General features: G+C 42.2%; 1 protein-coding gene across 1 annotated transcript in view; it reads right to left on the minus strand.

Annotated features, from left to right (window-relative positions):
- Positions 1-669: 669 nt before the first annotated feature.
- Positions 670-20,592, minus strand: part of COL18A1 (collagen type XVIII alpha 1 chain) — a 58,450-nt gene continuing 38,527 nt past the window's right edge. The window contains exons 17-44 of the mRNA XM_078856422.1: positions 20,498-20,551; positions 20,332-20,376; positions 19,939-20,067; positions 19,075-19,137; positions 18,929-18,964; positions 18,441-18,512; positions 18,292-18,327; positions 17,752-17,838; positions 17,573-17,626; positions 17,198-17,233; positions 15,761-15,823; positions 15,476-15,565; positions 14,604-14,639; positions 14,423-14,476; positions 14,159-14,212; positions 13,950-14,039; positions 13,748-13,784; positions 13,546-13,635; positions 13,317-13,366; positions 13,084-13,221; positions 12,553-12,691; positions 12,354-12,424; positions 7,980-8,108; positions 7,458-7,499; positions 6,891-7,253; positions 5,870-6,067; positions 4,889-5,004; positions 670-4,661 (exon numbers count right to left, since the gene is read on the minus strand). Coding sequence (XP_078712548.1) covers positions 4,442-4,661; positions 4,889-5,004; positions 5,870-6,067; positions 6,891-7,253; positions 7,458-7,499; positions 7,980-8,108; positions 12,354-12,424; positions 12,553-12,691; positions 13,084-13,221; positions 13,317-13,366; positions 13,546-13,635; positions 13,748-13,784; positions 13,950-14,039; positions 14,159-14,212; positions 14,423-14,476; positions 14,604-14,639; positions 15,476-15,565; positions 15,761-15,823; positions 17,198-17,233; positions 17,573-17,626; positions 17,752-17,838; positions 18,292-18,327; positions 18,441-18,512; positions 18,929-18,964; positions 19,075-19,137; positions 19,939-20,067; positions 20,332-20,376; positions 20,498-20,551 — 2,592 coding nt within the window. The 3' untranslated portion in view covers positions 670-4,441. The remainder of the gene's footprint in view (positions 4,662-4,888; positions 5,005-5,869; positions 6,068-6,890; positions 7,254-7,457; positions 7,500-7,979; positions 8,109-12,353; positions 12,425-12,552; positions 12,692-13,083; positions 13,222-13,316; positions 13,367-13,545; positions 13,636-13,747; positions 13,785-13,949; positions 14,040-14,158; positions 14,213-14,422; positions 14,477-14,603; positions 14,640-15,475; positions 15,566-15,760; positions 15,824-17,197; positions 17,234-17,572; positions 17,627-17,751; positions 17,839-18,291; positions 18,328-18,440; positions 18,513-18,928; positions 18,965-19,074; positions 19,138-19,938; positions 20,068-20,331; positions 20,377-20,497; positions 20,552-20,592) is intronic.

Here is a 20,592-nt window from a genome sequence, read left to right on the forward strand (position 1 = left end):
GGTGTACCATGTTTACCATGTTCACCATGTTTAGTTGTCACAAACCATAACAAAGGCTCACCCTCTTAAGCCTCACCTTACCATATGAATAAAAAGTGTGCTGTACTTGGCCCTTCCCCCCTCTCCAACCATTATATAAACGGAGTGGTAGCTCCTGCAATCTCTCATTTACTTGATACAGCTGTCGTGGCTGTGACGGTTCCACCTGAAGACGGAAGCTTGTGTTGCCTCCGAAACGTGATTTTTATTTTATTTTACTTTTATTAATTTTAATGTTTTTACCTACGTTACTTTACCGAAAAAACCTAAGAATACGCTGCCAAGCTTGGTGGTGTTCATTCAGACGCTGTCTTTCCGACAGACATGTTCTTCACCTGAGGATGGCTGCTTGCGTTGTGGCCGAAACGTCGTGAGAATTGTATTTTATTATGTTTTATTTTTATTATTTTATTATTTCCCTTCTATGTGACTTTACCGAAACAACCAAGAAGAATGCATATATTATCAGAGTATTTTTTTTTTATTCTGACCACAAGTATTGTGGTTAATGCGGACATGATTCCTTGTAAAAGGTGTTTTTTTGTTGCCAGAAAAAAGGGGAAACCCCTTTTCTCATATTTTGGTATTGGCAAAGGAGGTCCCCTGATGTAGAGGCTCACCGAGCTCTCATTACTTTGATAGTGCATTGTCTTTGAGCTGTACGCCTTTTGGCATCCTCTGGTCTAACACCGTTTGAGACGAGGCTCAAAAGAAAGCTGTCTCTGGTGTGGACCAATCAGTTTCAAAGACAATGCATATATTATCAGAGTATGTTTTTTTTGCATTCTGACCACAAGTATTGTGGTTAATGCAGACATGATTCCTTGTAAAAGGTGTTTTTTTGTTTAAAAAAAAAAGGGGATAAAAACTATTCTCAACAGGTAAGTCATTTATCATAATTTCAAATGCTAAACCCAAAAATGTATGTTCTGTGCTTCATATTTTCCAATTCCTTTATTTAGTTCCAGTGTATACATTAATATGGGTCCTTTACAGTGACATAAAGCTTCAAGAATATAAAATATATCTTCAAAAGATACGTTTTTTAAAGAGTCTGTTATTAAATTAATATGCATTGCATGCAAGCTATGATATTAAAACATGACACCAATTTCTTTTTAAAAAATCACAAACCATTCCTCTTGCTATTAAGAGATCTCCTAATGGCAATTTTAAGCACAAGCAGTAATGATGGTTCACATGAAATGTTACTTTTAATCTCTACAGACGTAACATAAGCACCAGTGGATTATTAAGGCCACTTAAATGTTACAAAATAAAGTAAACTACATGGTATTGCAATTTTTCATACAAAAACAAGTTAGTGGCTCATTAAATATTCCAGTTATACCGACCGATAGGTGTTGGATACAATGTTTGGTCACTGTTTTTCAGATTAATTTGGCTTTGCTGATCACTTTTGACGGATTATTTTTAATGGGTAAATATATTAATTTGCCACCTTACAGTAAGAGTATTTGGATACAATGCACCGGGCAATATATAGTAGGTTACTGTCAACTTTTGGTTTTACAGTCAGCCAGGGGTAATATGTTTCACACCAGCTTGCATATGCTCTTAGTTGCAGATAATTATATAGTAAATCCATGCCCAATCCGTGCTACAGGCATGTGGATTTCTGTTTGAAAATTGCACCACACTCTTTGTCACTTAGAATTATGACAAATGCACAACATAGCAGAGCATTGCAGTATGCTTCTACCAGTCACAATGAGTACAATGTATATTCAGAGCACAGCTTGAGCAGATGACACAATTATTTTTCTTGCAATTTTAAGCTTTTATGAGACTTGTACACTGTTTCACCAGCCTGTATACAGCTATGGAATTAGCTGTCATTTAAGGGACAGTTAAGATTGAATGCCACATGTTCTTATCAACATTACAAAATTATATATTTCGAGGAATTTATAGCGGAATCGTTTTTCTAGCGAAATGATTAACTTTTTCTGCTGTCATTCAGTTGCAATTTGCACGTTATTTTTTGCAATAAAAGATGGTCAACATAAAATAGACAATGTATGTCTCAACTGCTTTATTCAAAACCAGATGGGCATGTGTCCTTTATGATGGTACAGCGCGAATCCATTCCATAGCCACATTGACCTCTACAGACACAAGCTCCAAACTGAATGTATTTACTGTGGCTTGGAAATTCAGAACCCTGGGTACGTGCACATGTCTGGGATGTACAGCGTGTTTTTCAGCACAGTCTTACATATCATTGCACCTGCTGAGTGCTGCATCTGAAACTTCAATCGGCTACTGAAAAAGCTCTGAACAGGTGGAGCGATACGTTGGATACGTTGGACATCGAGCTGAACAACACGCTGCACAACAAGAAAACACACGAAAGAGCTGTACAGCACAATCGCGAAAACCTACCCAGTGGCGAAAAGTAGTCGTTAAAAAAATCTGTAGTTTAGCAATTTATTTTATGTACGACCGCTGATTTGTGTTCAGTATGATTTGTCAAACAGGCATGCTGCAACGTTTTGGGCAGGATCAGAAAAAACAGCCAAAAATCCCGAGCAGAACCCTCCAGAAAATGTCATTAGACTCATGAGTTTTCCTGGGATAAAACACGTTAGTACAAATGTAAAGTTTAATCCTACGTCAGTCTTTAGTCACCTAACTCACACTTGACCGGTAAGGGTAACTCCACAGCACTCACCTGATATTTTAAAATCTGCATTTAATTGTTTAATTTGTGCCCCAATATATATTTATAGACATGGCAGTGCATGGTACCCTTGCTTAGATTCATTAAACGTATAGTCTCTTGCCTTGTTGTTGGCGCAAATTCGTGTGAGCCTGTGGGGATATTTAAGATAAAACTACCATTTTAGTGGGGCATAAATACAATAAACTGATGTACATTTACAAAAATATATATTCCTCACCGAAACGTGTGTAATTTCTTTAAAATCAGACAAAATTTCCCAAATTATTTACGTAATTTAATTAGCAAAACATTGTTGTACTCGTAATTTGTTGTACTTTACAAGATTTAAATATCACAAAGATGTTCAAGTATTCAGAGCCTGGCTCTGTGGGACCGACACACACATTTTAATTCTCATCAATTGCTGACCGAGGCATCACTGTTTAAGCCTGCTACCGCACAATAATGTTTCATGCTCTAACAAAACAAAGTTTCCAATTCAGCCATTTCCCAACTGATGAATACTTGGATATTAAATTCAGTGTTTCCAATACATGTTGCATTGCATTCATTGTGGTTTCTCTGATCCACTACCCTCCCTCTAGCACAGCCACTCTCCCCACAAAGAGTTCAGATTCTGTGGGAATCTGCAATACCACAATGCCAATAAAAATTGGAATTCATTTTGAAAATAACATTATAAGAAATAACGTGGAATTTCGGCTGGGTTATTTTTCTCTTCCCAGTGATGAGCAAATCGGATTGTCGGCTTTCTCTGCATTGCCAGTACATCAATGGTGGTTAGTTGTTTTTATTGGGTAAGGATTAACAGATAAGATAAGCTCAGCTGAATCTTAAGAAGGGCTTTCTTAATGATTGCAATAAACAATCGTTATAATATGTTACAAGACTTTGGAGCCCACGCACTAATTATAACACAGTAATAATAATATATTTCAGCATCGCTTAGCAGAGTTATATGTTTTATCCTTGTCCACACAAAAAAAACGTGCCTTAGAAATTATTAAATTGCCCAATGAACATTCCATGATGATAAAGTGCATTAATAATGTATCTGCTAATCATTCTGTATATTTTGTAGATTATTGATCTTTTGCACTTGAATATTTTTACTCTTTAACCAACTTGTGAATTAAATCACTTATTGCTCCATTATATGCAGTGTTGAGTCACGTAAAATTATTTAATTGTAGCATTAATGATAACAATATATGATTATACATTATATTACTGCATTATTATTATCAGTCGTAAAAGTAGTAGTATTAGTAGTAGCAATAGCAGTGTCCATAAACGTATTGGCATGTAAAGCACCCATTTGTCGTTTGTGCTATATCCTATCTACTGTGCTGTTTCATACATGTAATGGACACTTCTTCGGGCGAGTTTGATTCTCTGTGAAAGCAGAGAGCGAAAGTCGACTCAAACTCTCCTCGTCAGTGAACGTCACTTGCTCACACCGACGCCACATTCTCACAGCCACGGCGCAGGGAAGGGACGCGGGAGGAGGGGATGCAGTGCGAGCGGCTCGACGTGCCCTCCGCAGGATGACGGCCACCGATAACAAAACGTAACCATTGCGGTGATCTCCAAGCAGTATCCACGTAAACACACGCGTGGGGGGGGGGAGAAGAGGAAACGGCAGGGGAGGGAAAAAAACGCAGGGAGGGAACGCGGAGCTGTGGCTGTGCAGCCCTAGCGCCTGCGAATCTGCTCGTGTGCGCCACTGTTCTCGATGCACAGCACTGCCAGGGCGGAGCTGCAGCCGAGGGGCTGCTGCTGCAGGAGGCGACGCGAGGCGAGTGGGGAGGCCTGGCCTGTTACGGCGTTGTCGCCCACACGCCACATCTCGCAGTACTGCGTGACAAGCCGGCGGCCGTGTGCGTCCGAGCCGTGCCATACGTGCTTCTGGGACCTGGGAATACCATGCGCCACACACACACACACACGCGCACGCATCCACGTGCGTACGCGTGCAACATGATTGTTAAGCTGCCCACTACAGCAGCAAGCTTTGGGATCACTTCAGTGCACAACAATCAACATGGACAATAATTGAATGTCACCGAGGTTATGCAAAAAAAATATCTAATCTTTGTAACCTATTCAGAGAGTATGAAAAAAAACCAGCGACAACCTTACCATGCTGGATCCGTGAGGATATCTCGACCGTCAAATGAATAAATGGGAACATTGTAGTTCAACTGCCCCTCCGAGCCCGAGAATATTTCATTCCAGTTCCTGTATAGAACTTCTCCCTAAAAAATCACAACAACAAAAACACAGGAATGAAGTGCAATGCCTCCTACTCATTGCACTGGGTGACTGATGACGATTAACACGTGATTGTGCACAGCAAATAATTTGTGGGCCGATTAACAGCAGGTCTTCGTATGCCAAGGTGAAACCACAGCAACATGAAATCCATGTATAGCGAGGTTATTAAGCCATTCACTATCCCTTTGAAAGCTTGGTGGATGTCGTGATACTTTCCACAAATCGGCAGTGCAGGGAGTGCTATATTATATAATCCATGTTCATTTAAAGCTTTCGTGACTGCAGGAATCCATACTATTGTTCTTTCGGTAAAATAAATATTTAATTAAAATTTTCTACCTACGTGACTCTACCGAAAGAACCAAAGAGCATGTAATCCATGGTCTGGCTTTGGTGACAGCAGCACATTGCAAATATTGCAAATTATTCTTAATTATTAATTTTATTCTTGATTTTATCAACAGCAGGTGCTATCATCAATTCAGCACAAAGTGGGATTAAATTGAACTGAAAACTGAATTTGTGGTCGCTAATTATGTCACAATAAATGGCTTTCTGTTTATATGATGTTCAATTATAGGGCAGTGTTTGTCATGACAATGGCAGCAAAGCATATTAAGCTTAGCTCTCGAATGTGTTTGCAGGTTGGACCAGAAAGAACATCAGACCTATAGGGCACAACCAGAAAACCCCCACGTAGGAGCATTTCAAACCTGTTCTTGTGCTACACTACACATTGAGTGCACATAATTTCTTCTCACAGCAAGTCCAAAACTGCTAGGTTGGAGCTAATTCAGAGGACCGGTGAGATGATGAAATGTCCGTGGCAGGAGTGTAGGCACTCACGCGGAGGTTGATGATGGGCATGGAGTCTCGGTCGGTGCGGCGCACGATGGAGACCAGGTCCTGCACCTTGGAGGAAAGGAAGGCACGGAAGGTACCGTGCAGGCCGATGGCGCGTGCCTGCTGGAAGCACTGGAAGTCGACGCCGCGGATCCCATGCATGGCTCCGGGCTGCGGCTCATTCAGTGCTATCAGGTGCAGCTGTGCGCACACATCATGGCGATCGTTGAAGCGAGATTCTGAATTGTTAACTTTTATATGCGCGATTTATTGTATGCATGCACTTTGGTGACATGGCACAGCCCAGCTTGCGTATACAATTTTCACAGTTAATTTCACACTATTCTACATGTGACCTGAAAAGATTTCGGCACCTGGCACACCACAATCGGTTTACCTGTTGCTATGGCTGTGGCTACTATTCACCTAGCTACTCCAGTCTACCAGTGATAAATCAATCCCTGCAATCAAGCGAAGGGAACAAGGACAGAACGAAAATAACCTTCACACAGTCCATTGGTTAAGTGTATTTGTTCCGGAAATGAAAACTATTGTCATCAAATTGAGAACATCCATGCAGCTTACCCCAAGGCGATCCTTTCACCATCAGACTTGGACGTGTATGTATTTTTTACTTCTTTCTTACCGTGCATAGCCAACCATGCTAATCGGAGGTGCGGGGAAAGAACAAACTAAACACCAAAAGCAGTTCAAAAGAAATGAGCTGTCAATCTAGATTTAAAAGTGCATAGCTACAGTGGCTTCCTAATATTGGAAAGAAGAGCATTCCAGACGGCCGGAGAAGCGCATCTGAAAGTGCATGATACAGTGACTGTTTTTGTTCTTCAACTAGGTTTTCAACTTTATTTGTCCTGCACTTCCGATTACCATAGTTGACGACGTACGGTGCGATTTAAGTTCAACATGCATACATACATACATTCGATGGCTAGCAGATATATGTATGTGCTGCTTAACAAAGCCATACCCAACGGACAAGAGGTAACGGGAAAACAGAACCCACCCCGGATTGGCCACTGCCGGGAAGTACTCGTGGCGGGCTGTTTTCGTGGTAGCTGATCTCGTGCGACCGGTGTCCCGAGCTGCTCGCTGCAGAGCCATGCCGGTCGTCACGCCAGTCTCCGTGCCCCCCACCCCCGTGCGAGGGCTGTTGCACCCCCCCTTGTGATGCGTGCTGCCCTCCGCTCCCGTGTGACGCACGTTCCACGTGGGAGGTGTGGTGCACATGCGAGCCGCGGTCGCCGTGTGGCTGGGGCAGATGGTTGTCTCCCCGGTTGCCACTCTCCCTCTGGTTGTTTGTGGGGATGCGATCCACTACGGGGAACCGTGGCAGAGGATTGACCACATTCACCACCCGTGAAGACACCTACGTGACAAACGGGCACCATAGAATGCCCCGTTACTCCGACGGAGGTGCGATTCAGATTTCAGTGTGCATCCCCGCTGCTGCTATGAAAGTAGTTTTTAACTGAATCATAAATATTTACACGTAATCAAACGAATATTTGACAAGAATTGGCATTACATTGAGAAGAAATAAAGAGTTTGAAATGCCATATACAGTACTCACAGATTCATCATCTTCTCTGGGAATTGGAATTACTTCTCCCAGCTAAGGAAAGGAAACAAGATAAAGTTGATCATTTAAATACCGCTACTCCACATACACAATACACACTGCACACACTACAACATGGCCGCTCCACACACACACAACACTAAAAAACAGATCCTTCGTATAACCTTCAACAGACTGTTGGGGCAAGTGCTGTTAGCGAGCACCTATGATGGCCCGAACGGTACACGAGGGGGTGGGTGGTCTGCACCATGCCCGATTTCCTTTTTCTCGCTAGTTGCGATGATTTTAAACACTGCACCAGGTACTCATTTAAGGCTAAGTCAACATAGGGGTGGCCCAGGACCAGTTAAGATAATCATCACTAGTGTTGGCCGTGAGCAGGAATTGCCGGGTTCATAGCGCAACACGCTAACCGCTACAACACCGCTCCCCACACAACACCACGACTTCACACACACACGCATACAACACCAGAGCTCTACACACTCAACGCTACTGCACTAAAGCACTTACACTGATCTGCCTCCAGCCATCTCGCACACGCATGTACACCTCGCTGCGCTCCATCACGTACACCAAGGAGCCCTCGACGGAGGAGGAAGCCACGCGGCCCAGCATTGCGATGCTCTGCACCGAACTCACCTGGAGCGCACAATGGAAGTGTGGTCAGCAATCTACATCGGCATACCTGTCAACCCTGTATCAGTGCCTACCTTATTACAGACGAATTCACACCTATTGGTCACCCCGTGCCCTTGTAGTGACATAGAACGGTCACTACTGTGTCGGCCTGTACGAAGGCTGGGGGCCCCAAGGGGGTGCCTGGGGGGTCACGTGGTGAAGGGATCCGGACCTTCCCAGAGGTGGGGGAAGTGAGGCGTGTCCTGGGAAGGGAGGCGTGGCCTGAAGAGAGCCAGCCACGCCGGGGCGGAGCCAGCCACGCCAAAGCAGATATAAGCGTGGTGTGAACGCAGAGCGAGGCTGTTGTACTGTACTCCAAAGAGAAGACATCATCGGTCGTCAAGTCCCGAGTCGTCGTCCTGGGCCAGGCAGGCCGTTGCCTGCCTGGTCCAGTCTGTGTCGCGTTCCAGAGTGTTAGTGAGTTGAGGAAGGTGGTCACCACCTCATGTACAGTGTTATATTACTTACCGTTAATAAATAGTGTTGCCTCCAAGCTGCGTGTGTGTGCACCTAATTCGAACCCACTACACCCTTATAAATCTCAACGTGATCCTACAATGTCCCATCACAAGGGAGAAACACCAATAAATATATTATTATATATATTTTGCCAGTATTTAAATAGCTGGTTTAACACGTAGGCTTTCGCGACCAATATTGTTCATAATCAACGATTTTTGGGTTTAGATCGCGTTATTTATAAATGTGTCGTAACCCTCCACCACCCGACACGGCCAATCAGTAAAAAAAGTGTCACGTTGACAAAAGACAAATAGTTCACTGCTTTAGCCCACCGGTGTGTTGAAGCGTGAAACCACAACATTTACAATTTGAGTACGACGTTTCGCTGGTAATTGCATCCAGCATCATCGGGCAATTCGCCAGAATGGTGAGGCTCTGCTGTGTCTCCCGTTCTTATATAGAGCAGCAGCAGGGTGACGTCATCATTAACTCATTAACTCATCAGGTGCAAAGATTTGAGGGGGGGGGTTATTGTAATTATATATTTGATTAGTAATAAGGCTATTGTTACGATGCGAGTTGTAGATTAGTAATCATTTGGAATGTGTTCTATTGTGATTATGCTACATTAATAATCAGTTAGTGCTTGTTTCCCTTATAAGGAATTGTAATGCATCTTATTTAATAATACGCTTCCAGGCCGCACTAAGCCTGTAGCTGTCTGAGCGATTAAAGTTATTTCTGTTTCTCTCAATCTCAATGGATTCTCTAATTAGTCTTTGCCAGTAGTAACTAGTTTTACACAACACTTCAACGTTGTCAAAATCAATTGAGTGTCCCTGTTGACAAGCATGTTCTGCCACTGCCGACAGTTGTGTTTGCGATAGTTTAATATTTCTCTGGTGTTCTTTTAGTCTTACACTAACGTTACGCCCTGTCTGTCCAATATAGCATCTGCCACATACACAATTAATCCGATATACACCTTCTGTTGATAATATAAGAACGGGAGACACAGCAGAGCCTCACCATTCTGGCGAATTACCCGATGATGCTGGATGCAATTACTAGCGAAACGTCGTACTCAAATTGTAAATGTTGTGGTTTCACGCTTCAACACACCGGTGGGCTAAAGCAGTGAACTATTTGTCTTTTGTCAACGTGACACTTTTTTTACTGATTGGCCGTGTCGGGTGGTGGAGGGTTACGACACATTTATAAATAACGCGATCTAAACCCAAAAATCGTTGATTATGAACAATATTGGTCGCGAAAGCCTACGTGTTAAACTGACTAACCTCTATGGGGAGGATACTTTTCTTAAAACCAGAAAATTGGAGAAGCTCCGCATTAAGCGGATGAAATTGATATCTTCATTGGCGTTCCTCAAAAGGTGCAGAGATTCGAAGGTAATACCAAACGCAGTTAAAATAACACATCACATAAAGTCTTCTAAAGCTAACAAAATACTACACAAAGCTAGCGAATTATTATTAATAGAGAGAATACAACACAACAGGAGTGAATTATCCAGCATTTCTGAATCGCTAAAGCATTTACATTTAAATATAAGCAATAGTGTGTCCATGCATGATTGGAATATAATCGATACTATAACACAACAATCGGCTGATAATGTGTTTAATCTAACAAATGCTAACCAAATTAACAAATTTTCTAGACTTTACAATAAACAAATCCCTATTAAAAACGAACAATTTAAAAACAAAACCGTAATGAACTTGACTAACACTGATTTAACCACTGACATGATTTCTGTCCTTTCTAAAGGCCTTAACTTTGCCGTTACCCCACGCACAATTCCAGTGGATGAGATAATTGCTGAGGTAGAATCAGCAGTAAGACTTCTTCCACATAATGAGGCAGAGATGACTAGACACGAGGTTGCCAAAATAATTGAGAATAGTATGAACAATTTAAATAGCTGTACGCCGTATGGACTTGAAAACTCAATTTCCCTGTACAAGAATACGGATAGACCATATGTGTCTTGCCTCACGGCAGATGGGGAGCGTACGTTCACAGGAAGTTCCTGTTTTTTGATGCTAATGTTGGTCACGTGACCAGGAAGTGACGATGTTAGATTTCCACTGTACCACGCGGGCATCAGCCATTACACAGATAAGTCAAGATGGCGGCACGCATCGCATCTCAGTGAGACCACAGCCGCACTTGTCCATTGTGGGAGCTTAAGAAGCATTATCTGTAAGTTGTTTATATTCCTATAATATTGGAAATGCTGTTGTAATGTTGGAATGACCGTTATAGCAATGTAAATGCCTTTATGGTGCCGTTAAGTTGTTGTAGTAAATAAGAGGCCTAGTTAGTAACGAAGCCTGTGACTTTCCTTATTGTGGATGTTACTTGTGATTTAGTAGGTCGAGTCAGACTTGTGCCTATGTTGCGATCCTGAGAGTGATGACGAAGTATCTCATCCACAGTTTAGTGTTAAGTGTAATGCTGTACATTTGGGGTGCAGTGGGATGAATACACCATGTGCCTGTATGCAACGCACCAGCTTGTGCCTTTGTCTAGTTGTTCAGGGGTAATGTGGGGGCCTGGTCCTTCCAGGATCTATTGTTATCTGAGACAATGTTCTGATGCTGTGGTGTTCATTGTGTGGGTGTTTCCGAATTATAACAGATACTGTATCTGTGTTTTCTCACCAGTTTTACCTGTTACAATCAATAAATGACGATCGGAGTTGGACGGTCATCCTGGCTCCGAGGGTTTATTGAACACATGGTTATCTACTCGACTAGCGGTGCAACACAGCGCACGGCGAGGCCGAGATAATATGGGTTGACAGGTATACATCGGTCTAGTTTAAGATAACTCTTAATCACTACCTTCTATGCAGCAGAGCCCCATGAAAATGCATAGTGTGTTCTGCCCTCTTGGGCAATATTTGTGTACAATTGATGAACATTACTCTAATAATTTTGGCTAATGATTTAAATCATCATTAGCCACGATCAACCCGCTGCTGGATGAAGGCCTCCCCATATTGTCACCATCCCGCATGGGCCTGCGATGGCAAAACTTATCCCACTCTTGCACATTAATTAATCCCATTGCTCCATCTCTGCTGTAGCCATGATATCAGCTGTGTTCGTTCCTTTGTCTGCTATTCCATCATCAGTCTCTTCCATTGGCTATCAGCCACTTCTAGCAATGTGTCCTGCCCAAGCCCAATTACTTATCTCAACAGTCAATGTGATATCTCTGACTTGCATGTTCTACAATCAATGGTTCCATTATTTCCGGTCTCTCAGCGTGATCCCAAGCTTCCACCTTTCTATTTTCTTTGACAATGTCCATGTTTCTGATATAAATGGTATAGCAGGTCATATACACCGATGAAAATGTTCTTATTTAGGTAAATTGGTATGTTGGTTTTAAAATAGAAACTTCATCAGTTTTATCCCAGTCTGACATCAATAACTTCCCTAGGTATACATACTCTGATGTGTTTAACGGTTGATCCTCTCTGTCAGGTATTTTTGTTCATTGTATGTAAACTGTACTTACGTAAGCAATTTTTCTCATACTTATTGAACTTCACTGCAGCTTTCTTTGACCCGTTTTTCAATACTTTTTAAATTATTTACTTTGCAAGAATCACAGTTCATTTTAGCTTGGCAATATAGCTGAAAAGAAAATGTACAAATCTGTTATTTATTAGAATATGCGTAATAAAATATTTTAATTGAAATATCGTACCCCACTGGCTGACCCAGGAGGCCCAGGGGCGCCAGGTGGCCCTGGGTACCCGGCCGCTCCCAACACACGATCTGCACACAAAACCACCACACGTTCATTTACACACGGTTTCGCAAGGCCAAACAACACTTGCATAAAGGATCAACCCCATCCTTGCTGGAAGACCCGGCCACTGGAAGAATAATACGGCCGCACTAACCACCGCCGGCAGCGTAGTCTGATGATCCGGGCAATCCGGGGGGTCCGGGGGGCCCAGGAGGTCCAGGATGGCCGTAACCAGTAGGGCCAGCAGGCCCCACAGGCCCAGGCAATCCCATGGGCCCGGGCATGGAGTCACCCTTAATGCACCAAACACACACGCACGCATCTTTGCATGAACTTTTGTCATATTTTACACTTTTAATACACATACGTAACTGTACAAACATTGTAAGGGTAAAAGTGCTGCGCTGCAATTTATTGCTCATTTTAATGCCACTGCTGGTCCAAAGACCACCACTAGATGCAACTCAAGAAAACTCCTCTAGATGGCATTTGGCTGACTGTTCCAGAATGGCCATATGTATTAGTGCATACATATATACAGTGCAATATACAAAAGTAACTGATTAAAACACATTCACAATTCACCGAGAGGTAGAGACGATATTGCCTCACTCGTTTACATGGCTGTACCCTTAATTTAGTAAACATAGAGGATATAAATACATGGGCTCTGACTGTGACGTACAGGTGGCCCGGGCCTGCCAGGATCTCCGTCTCTTCCAGGCGGCCCGGCAGAACCTGGGCCTCCTCCTGACCAGTGACCATACCCTCCACCTCCGGGCTCCCCTTTCTGACCCTGGAGACCAACATCTCCCCTATCTCCCTGCGCACGACACAGGGCAAAGTGCAGTGATGAAGACAACAATAAAACAATAACAGTGCTGCAACGTTAAGATTAAGCACCCAGACGATCATTACCTTGGCTATGTTGCCTCCAAACTCGTTCAGGAAGTTGGAGTAATGGGGTCCTAGACAAAGACAACAACAAATGACAATCATGGCACAGAAAGGGGTCACAGCAAGATAATTGCTGTATCAGGTCATAAAAAGCAGTTTAGCTCATCAGATTCCTCCAGAATAAATAAAGATTTTGATTCTGTGAGGCAGCAGTGGTGTGCGAGTGCGCGAGTGCGCGAGTGCGCGAGACCTGGGGGCCCAGGCTGTCCTGCCGTCCCCCTCTCTCCTTTAGTTCCCGGTGTCCCAGGAAGCCCGGGGAAGCCACGCTCCCCTTTCACAACTGCAATGATGAAAAGTGTTTGTGAAGTTTTAGACGGAATGTATCAGGTATAGCCGTTTACTGAGATAAGACATTTACTGCTTTAACATGGAGGAAATTGGATGCGACTTACTTAAATCTCTTCGAGAAAACTCGCCGTACGTTTCAACCTGAGGACAAATCAGGAGGCAGAGCTTTTTATTTCAAACTAATTTCACCTTTCACAGCACTGAAAAAAAAAGTGTGTATTCTTTACAGTTAGAAACAAGTTAAGTGGCAAGTAGTTTAACAAATACATACACCACACAAAACGAGATGTCAAAAAAAGTGAGAACCTGGTTGGACGAGAATCCATGACCACTGGGCAATCCTGGGGGGCCGGGGGGGCCAGGAGGACCAGGGGGCCCAGCTGCGCCAGAGGATGACTGCAACGCAACACAATTCGGATTCACCTCTGCTGCATTGTCTTTCCCTATGCAACATGTGCTGTGTTGTACAAACCGAGCTGAAAATTACATTTGAAACAAGGTAGTGGGATGCTTACACCAAATCCAAATCCTCCTGGCTCTCCCTTGGGCCCATTGACACCAGGCCGACCCTGAAATTCACAGACAATGACAAAAATACCACATCACAAACATTGCATTGTTCTTACACTGAAATTCTTCATGAATGCCTTCACTCTAATACTCAGTCATAATTATTGATAATGAATGGATTAAACCCATTGACCAATAGGTGTTTATATTACTTTCGTATCGATAATTTGCTCATTTATTGGAAGGTAAGCTGACTATTCATTTCCTACCGGACGTCCAGGTAGTCCTATTTCCCCTTTTGTCCCTTTTGGCCCTTCTGGTCCCTAAAGAGGAAAACAACATAAAATTACATGTTGACATGTGTTATATACAGTAATCACAGTATAAAGCATTGAATGAGAAAGTAGTGTAAATACAATTTAATTCTTGCTAATAAAGTCTGAAAGGTACCATCAATCCTGACGACCCAGGTAATCCGATATCACCCTGTAAAAGAGAAAGAAAATTCTTTATGAACCTCTGAAAATAAACACTTAAAAAGTATTGTACATTATTATTGTTGTATTCTACTTATAAACTTTGCCAGATACCTTAAATTGTTGAGATAACTTGTATGTAATATTCTCTTTAACTTATATTTATCTTGAGGCCCACTTTGAAGATTTATTTATTTTAGTAATTCTATTATTTCCTGCAATTCATTTCAATTGGTTGTCATAATTAAATCATAAGACATTTTGAGATGATCAATATTTATGTATTTTTATGTATGTTTATGCCGTGATTTATCCTATGCAATTTCTACAAGATATCTTCCCATGTCACTGCGAGTAACTTTGGTGAACACATACTTATTTGACCTGAGTCCCTTTTTGAAGTTTTTTTGTTACTTTCGGAGAACAAGGATCAGAGAACAAATGCAACTTAGGGACATCGTATTGACTGCTAAGGAACGTAAGTGGCCTCAGGCATGACACATCACGAGAAGGGATGATGGCCCATTGTTGAGACTGATGATAAAGCAGCAGTCAAAGAAGCGACCACGCGAAGAGAAAGACCACAGCGGATATATAACGATGAGATCCAGTCGTGTACAGAAGCCAGATTACTTGATGCATCTTTAGATTGTAAGGAATGGTTACAACTTGGGGATGCCTTCATTAGCAGTGGATACATTATAATTGACGATGTACTACCTTTTTTTTTTACCACAGACTCCCTTCCATGTTCCTTAAATGTTGTATTAACATTCGGTCTGGAAATAATTGCAAGCTATTTTTACATGCCTTAAGTAACCATGACATACATACAAACACACATACCTTCTGTCCTTTAATTCCAGGTGGTCCTGTAATATCACCCCTGAATCCATCGTCGAGAGCAAAGTAACCTCCAGATTCCCCTTTCTCACCCTAAATAAAAAAAACAATGTAATCAGTGTGAAAGAAAAACGATAAAAAAAAACATACGCAATGAATACATAATCACAAGAATACCTATTTTCTATTCACTCAAACATTAGCTGCTCAATATGTGACATAAAAGGGATAGTTATCTGAGAATGAATAGGACATGAGCTGAGCTAAAAGGAGCAACGCTGTTCTCACCTTGATACCTGGCAGTCCGGAATGCCCAGTGTTTCCAAGTTCCCCCTTGGGACCGCGAGGCCCCTGCCATGTAACACGCACGTGCATTGTTAAACACAGGTCCCATCAATCTTGATTTGAAGCTTTCGTGACTGCAGGAATTACTCTTTGGTTCTTTCGGTTAAGTCACGTAGAAAAAAAATTAGATTACGATGTTTCGATTGCAACACAAGCAACCGTCATCAGGTGAGAACTGTATGCAAATGCAAGCTCAGAGAGAGACACATACAGAGAGAGAGAGAGACAAACACAGACATGGAGAGACACGTACACAGAGAGAGAGAGAGAGACAAACAAAGAGAGACACACACAGAGGAGAGACACATAGATTGAACCACCTCTACGGGGAGGATTTCCACACAACTCATACTTAACTTCAAATTTAGCATTTTTGGAAGAACGTAATCAACTGGGTAAAGTGTTAACTGTTGTGTTAGCCGACTCTCTGTGTTGCATTGCATTACATTTCTAAGTTTGCGAGGTTTGATTTCTCAAACTTCTAATTTCTCTCCCCCTGGCGCAGATCAAGTTCCCCCCTTGGCTCTGCATGCCCCCTGATGCAGATCCCATCCTCCCCTTGTCTCTCATTGACATGCTAATTTATCTGCCCCAACCCCCACCTCTCTCTCCCCCATGCCGCTGACTTCTCCTGTTACTGCAGCCCCTTCTCCCCACCCCCGCTCCCTTCCCCTCTGGGATCTATATAATACCTCGTCACAGAGGCGTTGTTTCTCTGTGTGTCTCTGTGTGTGTCTCTCTCTCTGCGTGTGTCTCTCTCTATATGTGTCTTTCTCTGTGTGTGTTTGTCTCTCTCTCTGTCTCTCCTTGTGTGTGTGTGTGTCTCTCTTGTGTTTGTCTCTCTGTGTGTGTGTCTCTCTCCGAGCTTGCATTTACATACAGTTCTTACCTGATGACGGTTGCTTGTGTTGCAATCGAAACGTCGTAATCTTTTATTTATTTATTTCTACGTGACTTTACCGAAAGAACCGAAGAGACAGGTCCCATCATTGCCTGGTACTGTTGCAGCATGGTCTTAGAGGAATAGGATGAATCAACAATGTGCACAAAATCCTTTATATGTCCGTGTATGGATGAGGCTTTTTTATTTACTGAGAGTAGTCAACTTTTTTAACCACGAGATGAAAAACAAGCCAGTAAGTCGATTCCCAAATTGCACGTAAAATAAAGCAGCATCAATACAACAACTAAAACCAAAGCAAATCTAAACACGACAGTGCGATTGCACGTGAAATTCAGAATAAATAAGTAATAGTTAATAATTAAGTATAATGCTAAAAATTACATTGCTCATTCATAAATAATATAACATATTTAAGTTACGTACCCACTTAGTTTGCATAAACAAAACTTTGCTGTGATGTGTTGCGTTCAGCTTACCGGGAAGCCAGCTTGACCGGGCATGCCTTCTGCTCCCTGCATGAGAAATTACAGTGTTAGTATTTATATGATGCATCGGAAAAACGTTCATGCAAACAACATAGACACCAATAGTTTTTCTGCAAATGATATACTCCATAATTAATCAAATATTGAGACGCTGAATAAGATAGCAGATGGTTTTATGCAATGGCAATTCTTAGGAGCAATTGAGAATCTTTGTTAAATTTACAATCAACAAGATTACTAGAATAACAATTAGTTTGTCTATTTTTTTATTGGAATGCTTTGACATGAAAAACATTGTCTGCAATTATTGGCTCTATATAAAAGAGCCATCATTCCATTCAAGGCAGTAAGCCTTGACATTCATACCGGAGGTCCAGTGTTTCCTGGTCGTCCCAGAAGTTGCTCAATATCGTCCAGCCCCTGTAGACACAACATCACGGTGAGTAACTCTCCACAACGCAGGTTCATGGAAAAGGTGAGCATGCAATAACCGAGAGGATTGTTTTTGTCACTCCACTTTAGAGAGGGAAGGGCAGTAGGCTCACATCCAGGATATTTGTCAATGGTGGCCCAGGGGGGCCCGGTGGCCCAGGCAGCCCAGGCATGCCGATTCCATCCTGCCCTGGCTCTCCCTGCAAAAGCAGAAAATGCAGTGATTTGGAGGTGCAGCCCAACATTCGTGTTGACAAACGTAATCTACTGTTCTCTCTTTTTATATGGAATAATGCTGTTATTCTAGATTTGAAGTTTTAGTGACTGTTTTTTTCGGTAAAGTCACATTTTAAAGATTGTCTTGTTAAATGTTTTATGTTTAATTGCCCTTGTTTCTTGGTCGATACGAATGCAAGTTCTTTTGAGCTATTCATTATACTTTACTTGAAATATATTTTACTGAAATATGAAGTTCTGTTTAAATGTTAATAATTATTATTGCAAAATGTTATTATATTTAGGGTTTTTGTAATAAATGTTATTACCACGTTTACTATATTTCTTTCTTTGGCCCACATCCTCCTTCACAAAGACAGTTCATAAAAACATTTGATTGAATACATTTGGAATTAACATTTATAATCTGTACATACCTCATGTCCCGTTTCCCCCTTTTCTCCTTTGATGCCCTAAAACACACCAAAATACAATTAAGGAAAAAAAAACAAATTAAAAAAAAAACTTTCTTGTAAAACAAAGGCCCATTTAGAGCAGGACTCAGCACAAAAGGGGGAAAACTCACTGTGGGACCTGGCAGGCCAGGACGGCCATCTTGTCCACTGGGTCCCATGGGTCCCGGTAGGCCGGCCGTGCCCTGGGTCACAGACACGAACGTCACACAAGGTGCTCGGCGTTCACCGCGCCGTGTCGTACCACTTCTCAATACTCAGTACGCACATCATAAAGAGAGGCGACTTTAAAAGTGAAACATTTTTTATATGTATGTTGGACTTCTTTTGCAACGTACGTAGACAACCGTGCTAATCGGATGTGCGGGGGAAGGACAACAAACAAAACACAAAATCAGATTTTAAAAATGCGTTTATAAAATAGTTAAAAGTGCATAGCTCCGGTTGCTTGATAATATTGGAAGCAAGAGCGTTCCAGACAGCTTTAGAAGTGCCTCTGAAAGCGCGCGATGCAGTGGCCATCTTTGTTCGATGGCTAGCCAAAATCCACTGCGATGATGCCTGGATTAAATAATGTGCTGTAGGAAAAACAATAACTCACATCAAATCCAGGTGTCCCTGGATCACCTTTTTCCCCCTGAAATCAGAAAAAAGTGAATATAGAAAGAGATGTCTCAGTGTCAAGCCTATGGTACAGTATGTTACCAGTGATGCGTGCGACATGAACGTGTGCTCTGCTACATTCACCATCGGCCCAGGAATGCCAGGCGATCCCTGAGGTCCAGCAATCCCATGAGCTCCCGGCTCTCCCTGCAACACCAGCAGCACAAACGCTGTTTTCTCAAACACCAGGGAGTAAACGTATATTTGAACTAAACTGAAACTGTTCAAAAATGCATTCAGGATATAAATAATCATACAGTTACTTGAGGACCCTAACCAAATGGCTGAGTGTCAATTCAACATGCAGTAAAACAAAACACGAATGTTCTGCTAAATGATAGCTGGGATGTAGCACAGGTGGCAAAGCTTACAGGCTCTCAATCATGAGATCAATATAAAAAATTCAAAACAAGTTTGAACAAGCCCATCATTCCTTCAGGATCTGCAAATTCAACACCACAGAGTAGAGGTGGGAGAAGTCATGTTCATATGACTGATTTAACAGCATGATAAACTGAAGCAGTTAGTTATGAGAATAGTTTTTTTTCCGTTTTTTCTGGCAAAAAAAGAACACCTTTTACAAGGAATCATGTCTGCATTAACCACAATATTTGTGGTCAGAATGCAAACAAAAAACATACTCTGATAATATATGCATTGTCTTTGAAACTGATTGGTCGACACCAGAGACAGCTTTCTTTTGAGCTTCGTCTCAAACGGTGTTAGACCAGAGAACGCCAAAATGCGTACAGCACAAAGACAATGCACTATCAGAGTAATGAGAGCTCGGGGTGAGTATCTACATCATGGGACCTCCTTTGCCAGTACCAAAATATGAGAATAGGTTTTTTTCCCCTTTTACTGCCAAAAAAATTTGTTACGCTTCAGAAAATGTGTTTTACACGTAACACCGTGAGATTGTAAAGCCGCCAGATACCCACGTCTCACCGGTTCATAAAAGCCAGCAGTGGAAGACACAGCAGGACCTGGGGGGCCAGGGGGGCCAGGTGGCCCAGCGTTCCCAATCAACCCTTGGACCCCAGGAGGTCCCGCTGCTCCTGCCACACCAGCTTCTCCCTGTGCAAACGCACACAGATGCCACACGAGGATCGTTTCTCCACTTGCTGAAATCGACTGAACATCTGCATTCATTCAGAATATTTAGCTCTCCGATGTGTTTTGGGCCACACTGTGGTGTGTTTGCCAAAAACACATCAGAGAGCTTTACAGCAGAGGTGTTATAATATTTAGTTAATTCATATCAACATTTTCAAAAAAATTGCGTAATATTTTTACGAATATTATTAAACACTCAGGTAAAATTTATATTTTCATTCTTACCTTGGGTCCAATAGGTCCAGGCGGCCCAGCTTGGCCTGGGTCACCCTGTTAAAAGGACAGTCATTAAATTGCAAGACTTAAGTAACATGTGCATAAAATTACAACAAAAATGTAACTGCACACACGAATAATGTTATACTTGAGGATGAAAAAAATATGTACTCACATGTTCTCCTTTTAAACCGTTTAGTCCAGGAGCACCATCACTCCCAGGAGGTCCCTGCAGAACGCAATGCCAGTGTGATTGCAGTGCCACGTGAG

The sequence above is a fragment of the Lampetra fluviatilis genome, chromosome 1 (assembly GCF_964198595.1).
Source record: "Lampetra fluviatilis chromosome 1, kcLamFluv1.1, whole genome shotgun sequence".
In the NCBI taxonomy this organism is placed as follows: Eukaryota; Metazoa; Chordata; class Hyperoartia; order Petromyzontiformes; family Petromyzontidae; genus Lampetra; species Lampetra fluviatilis.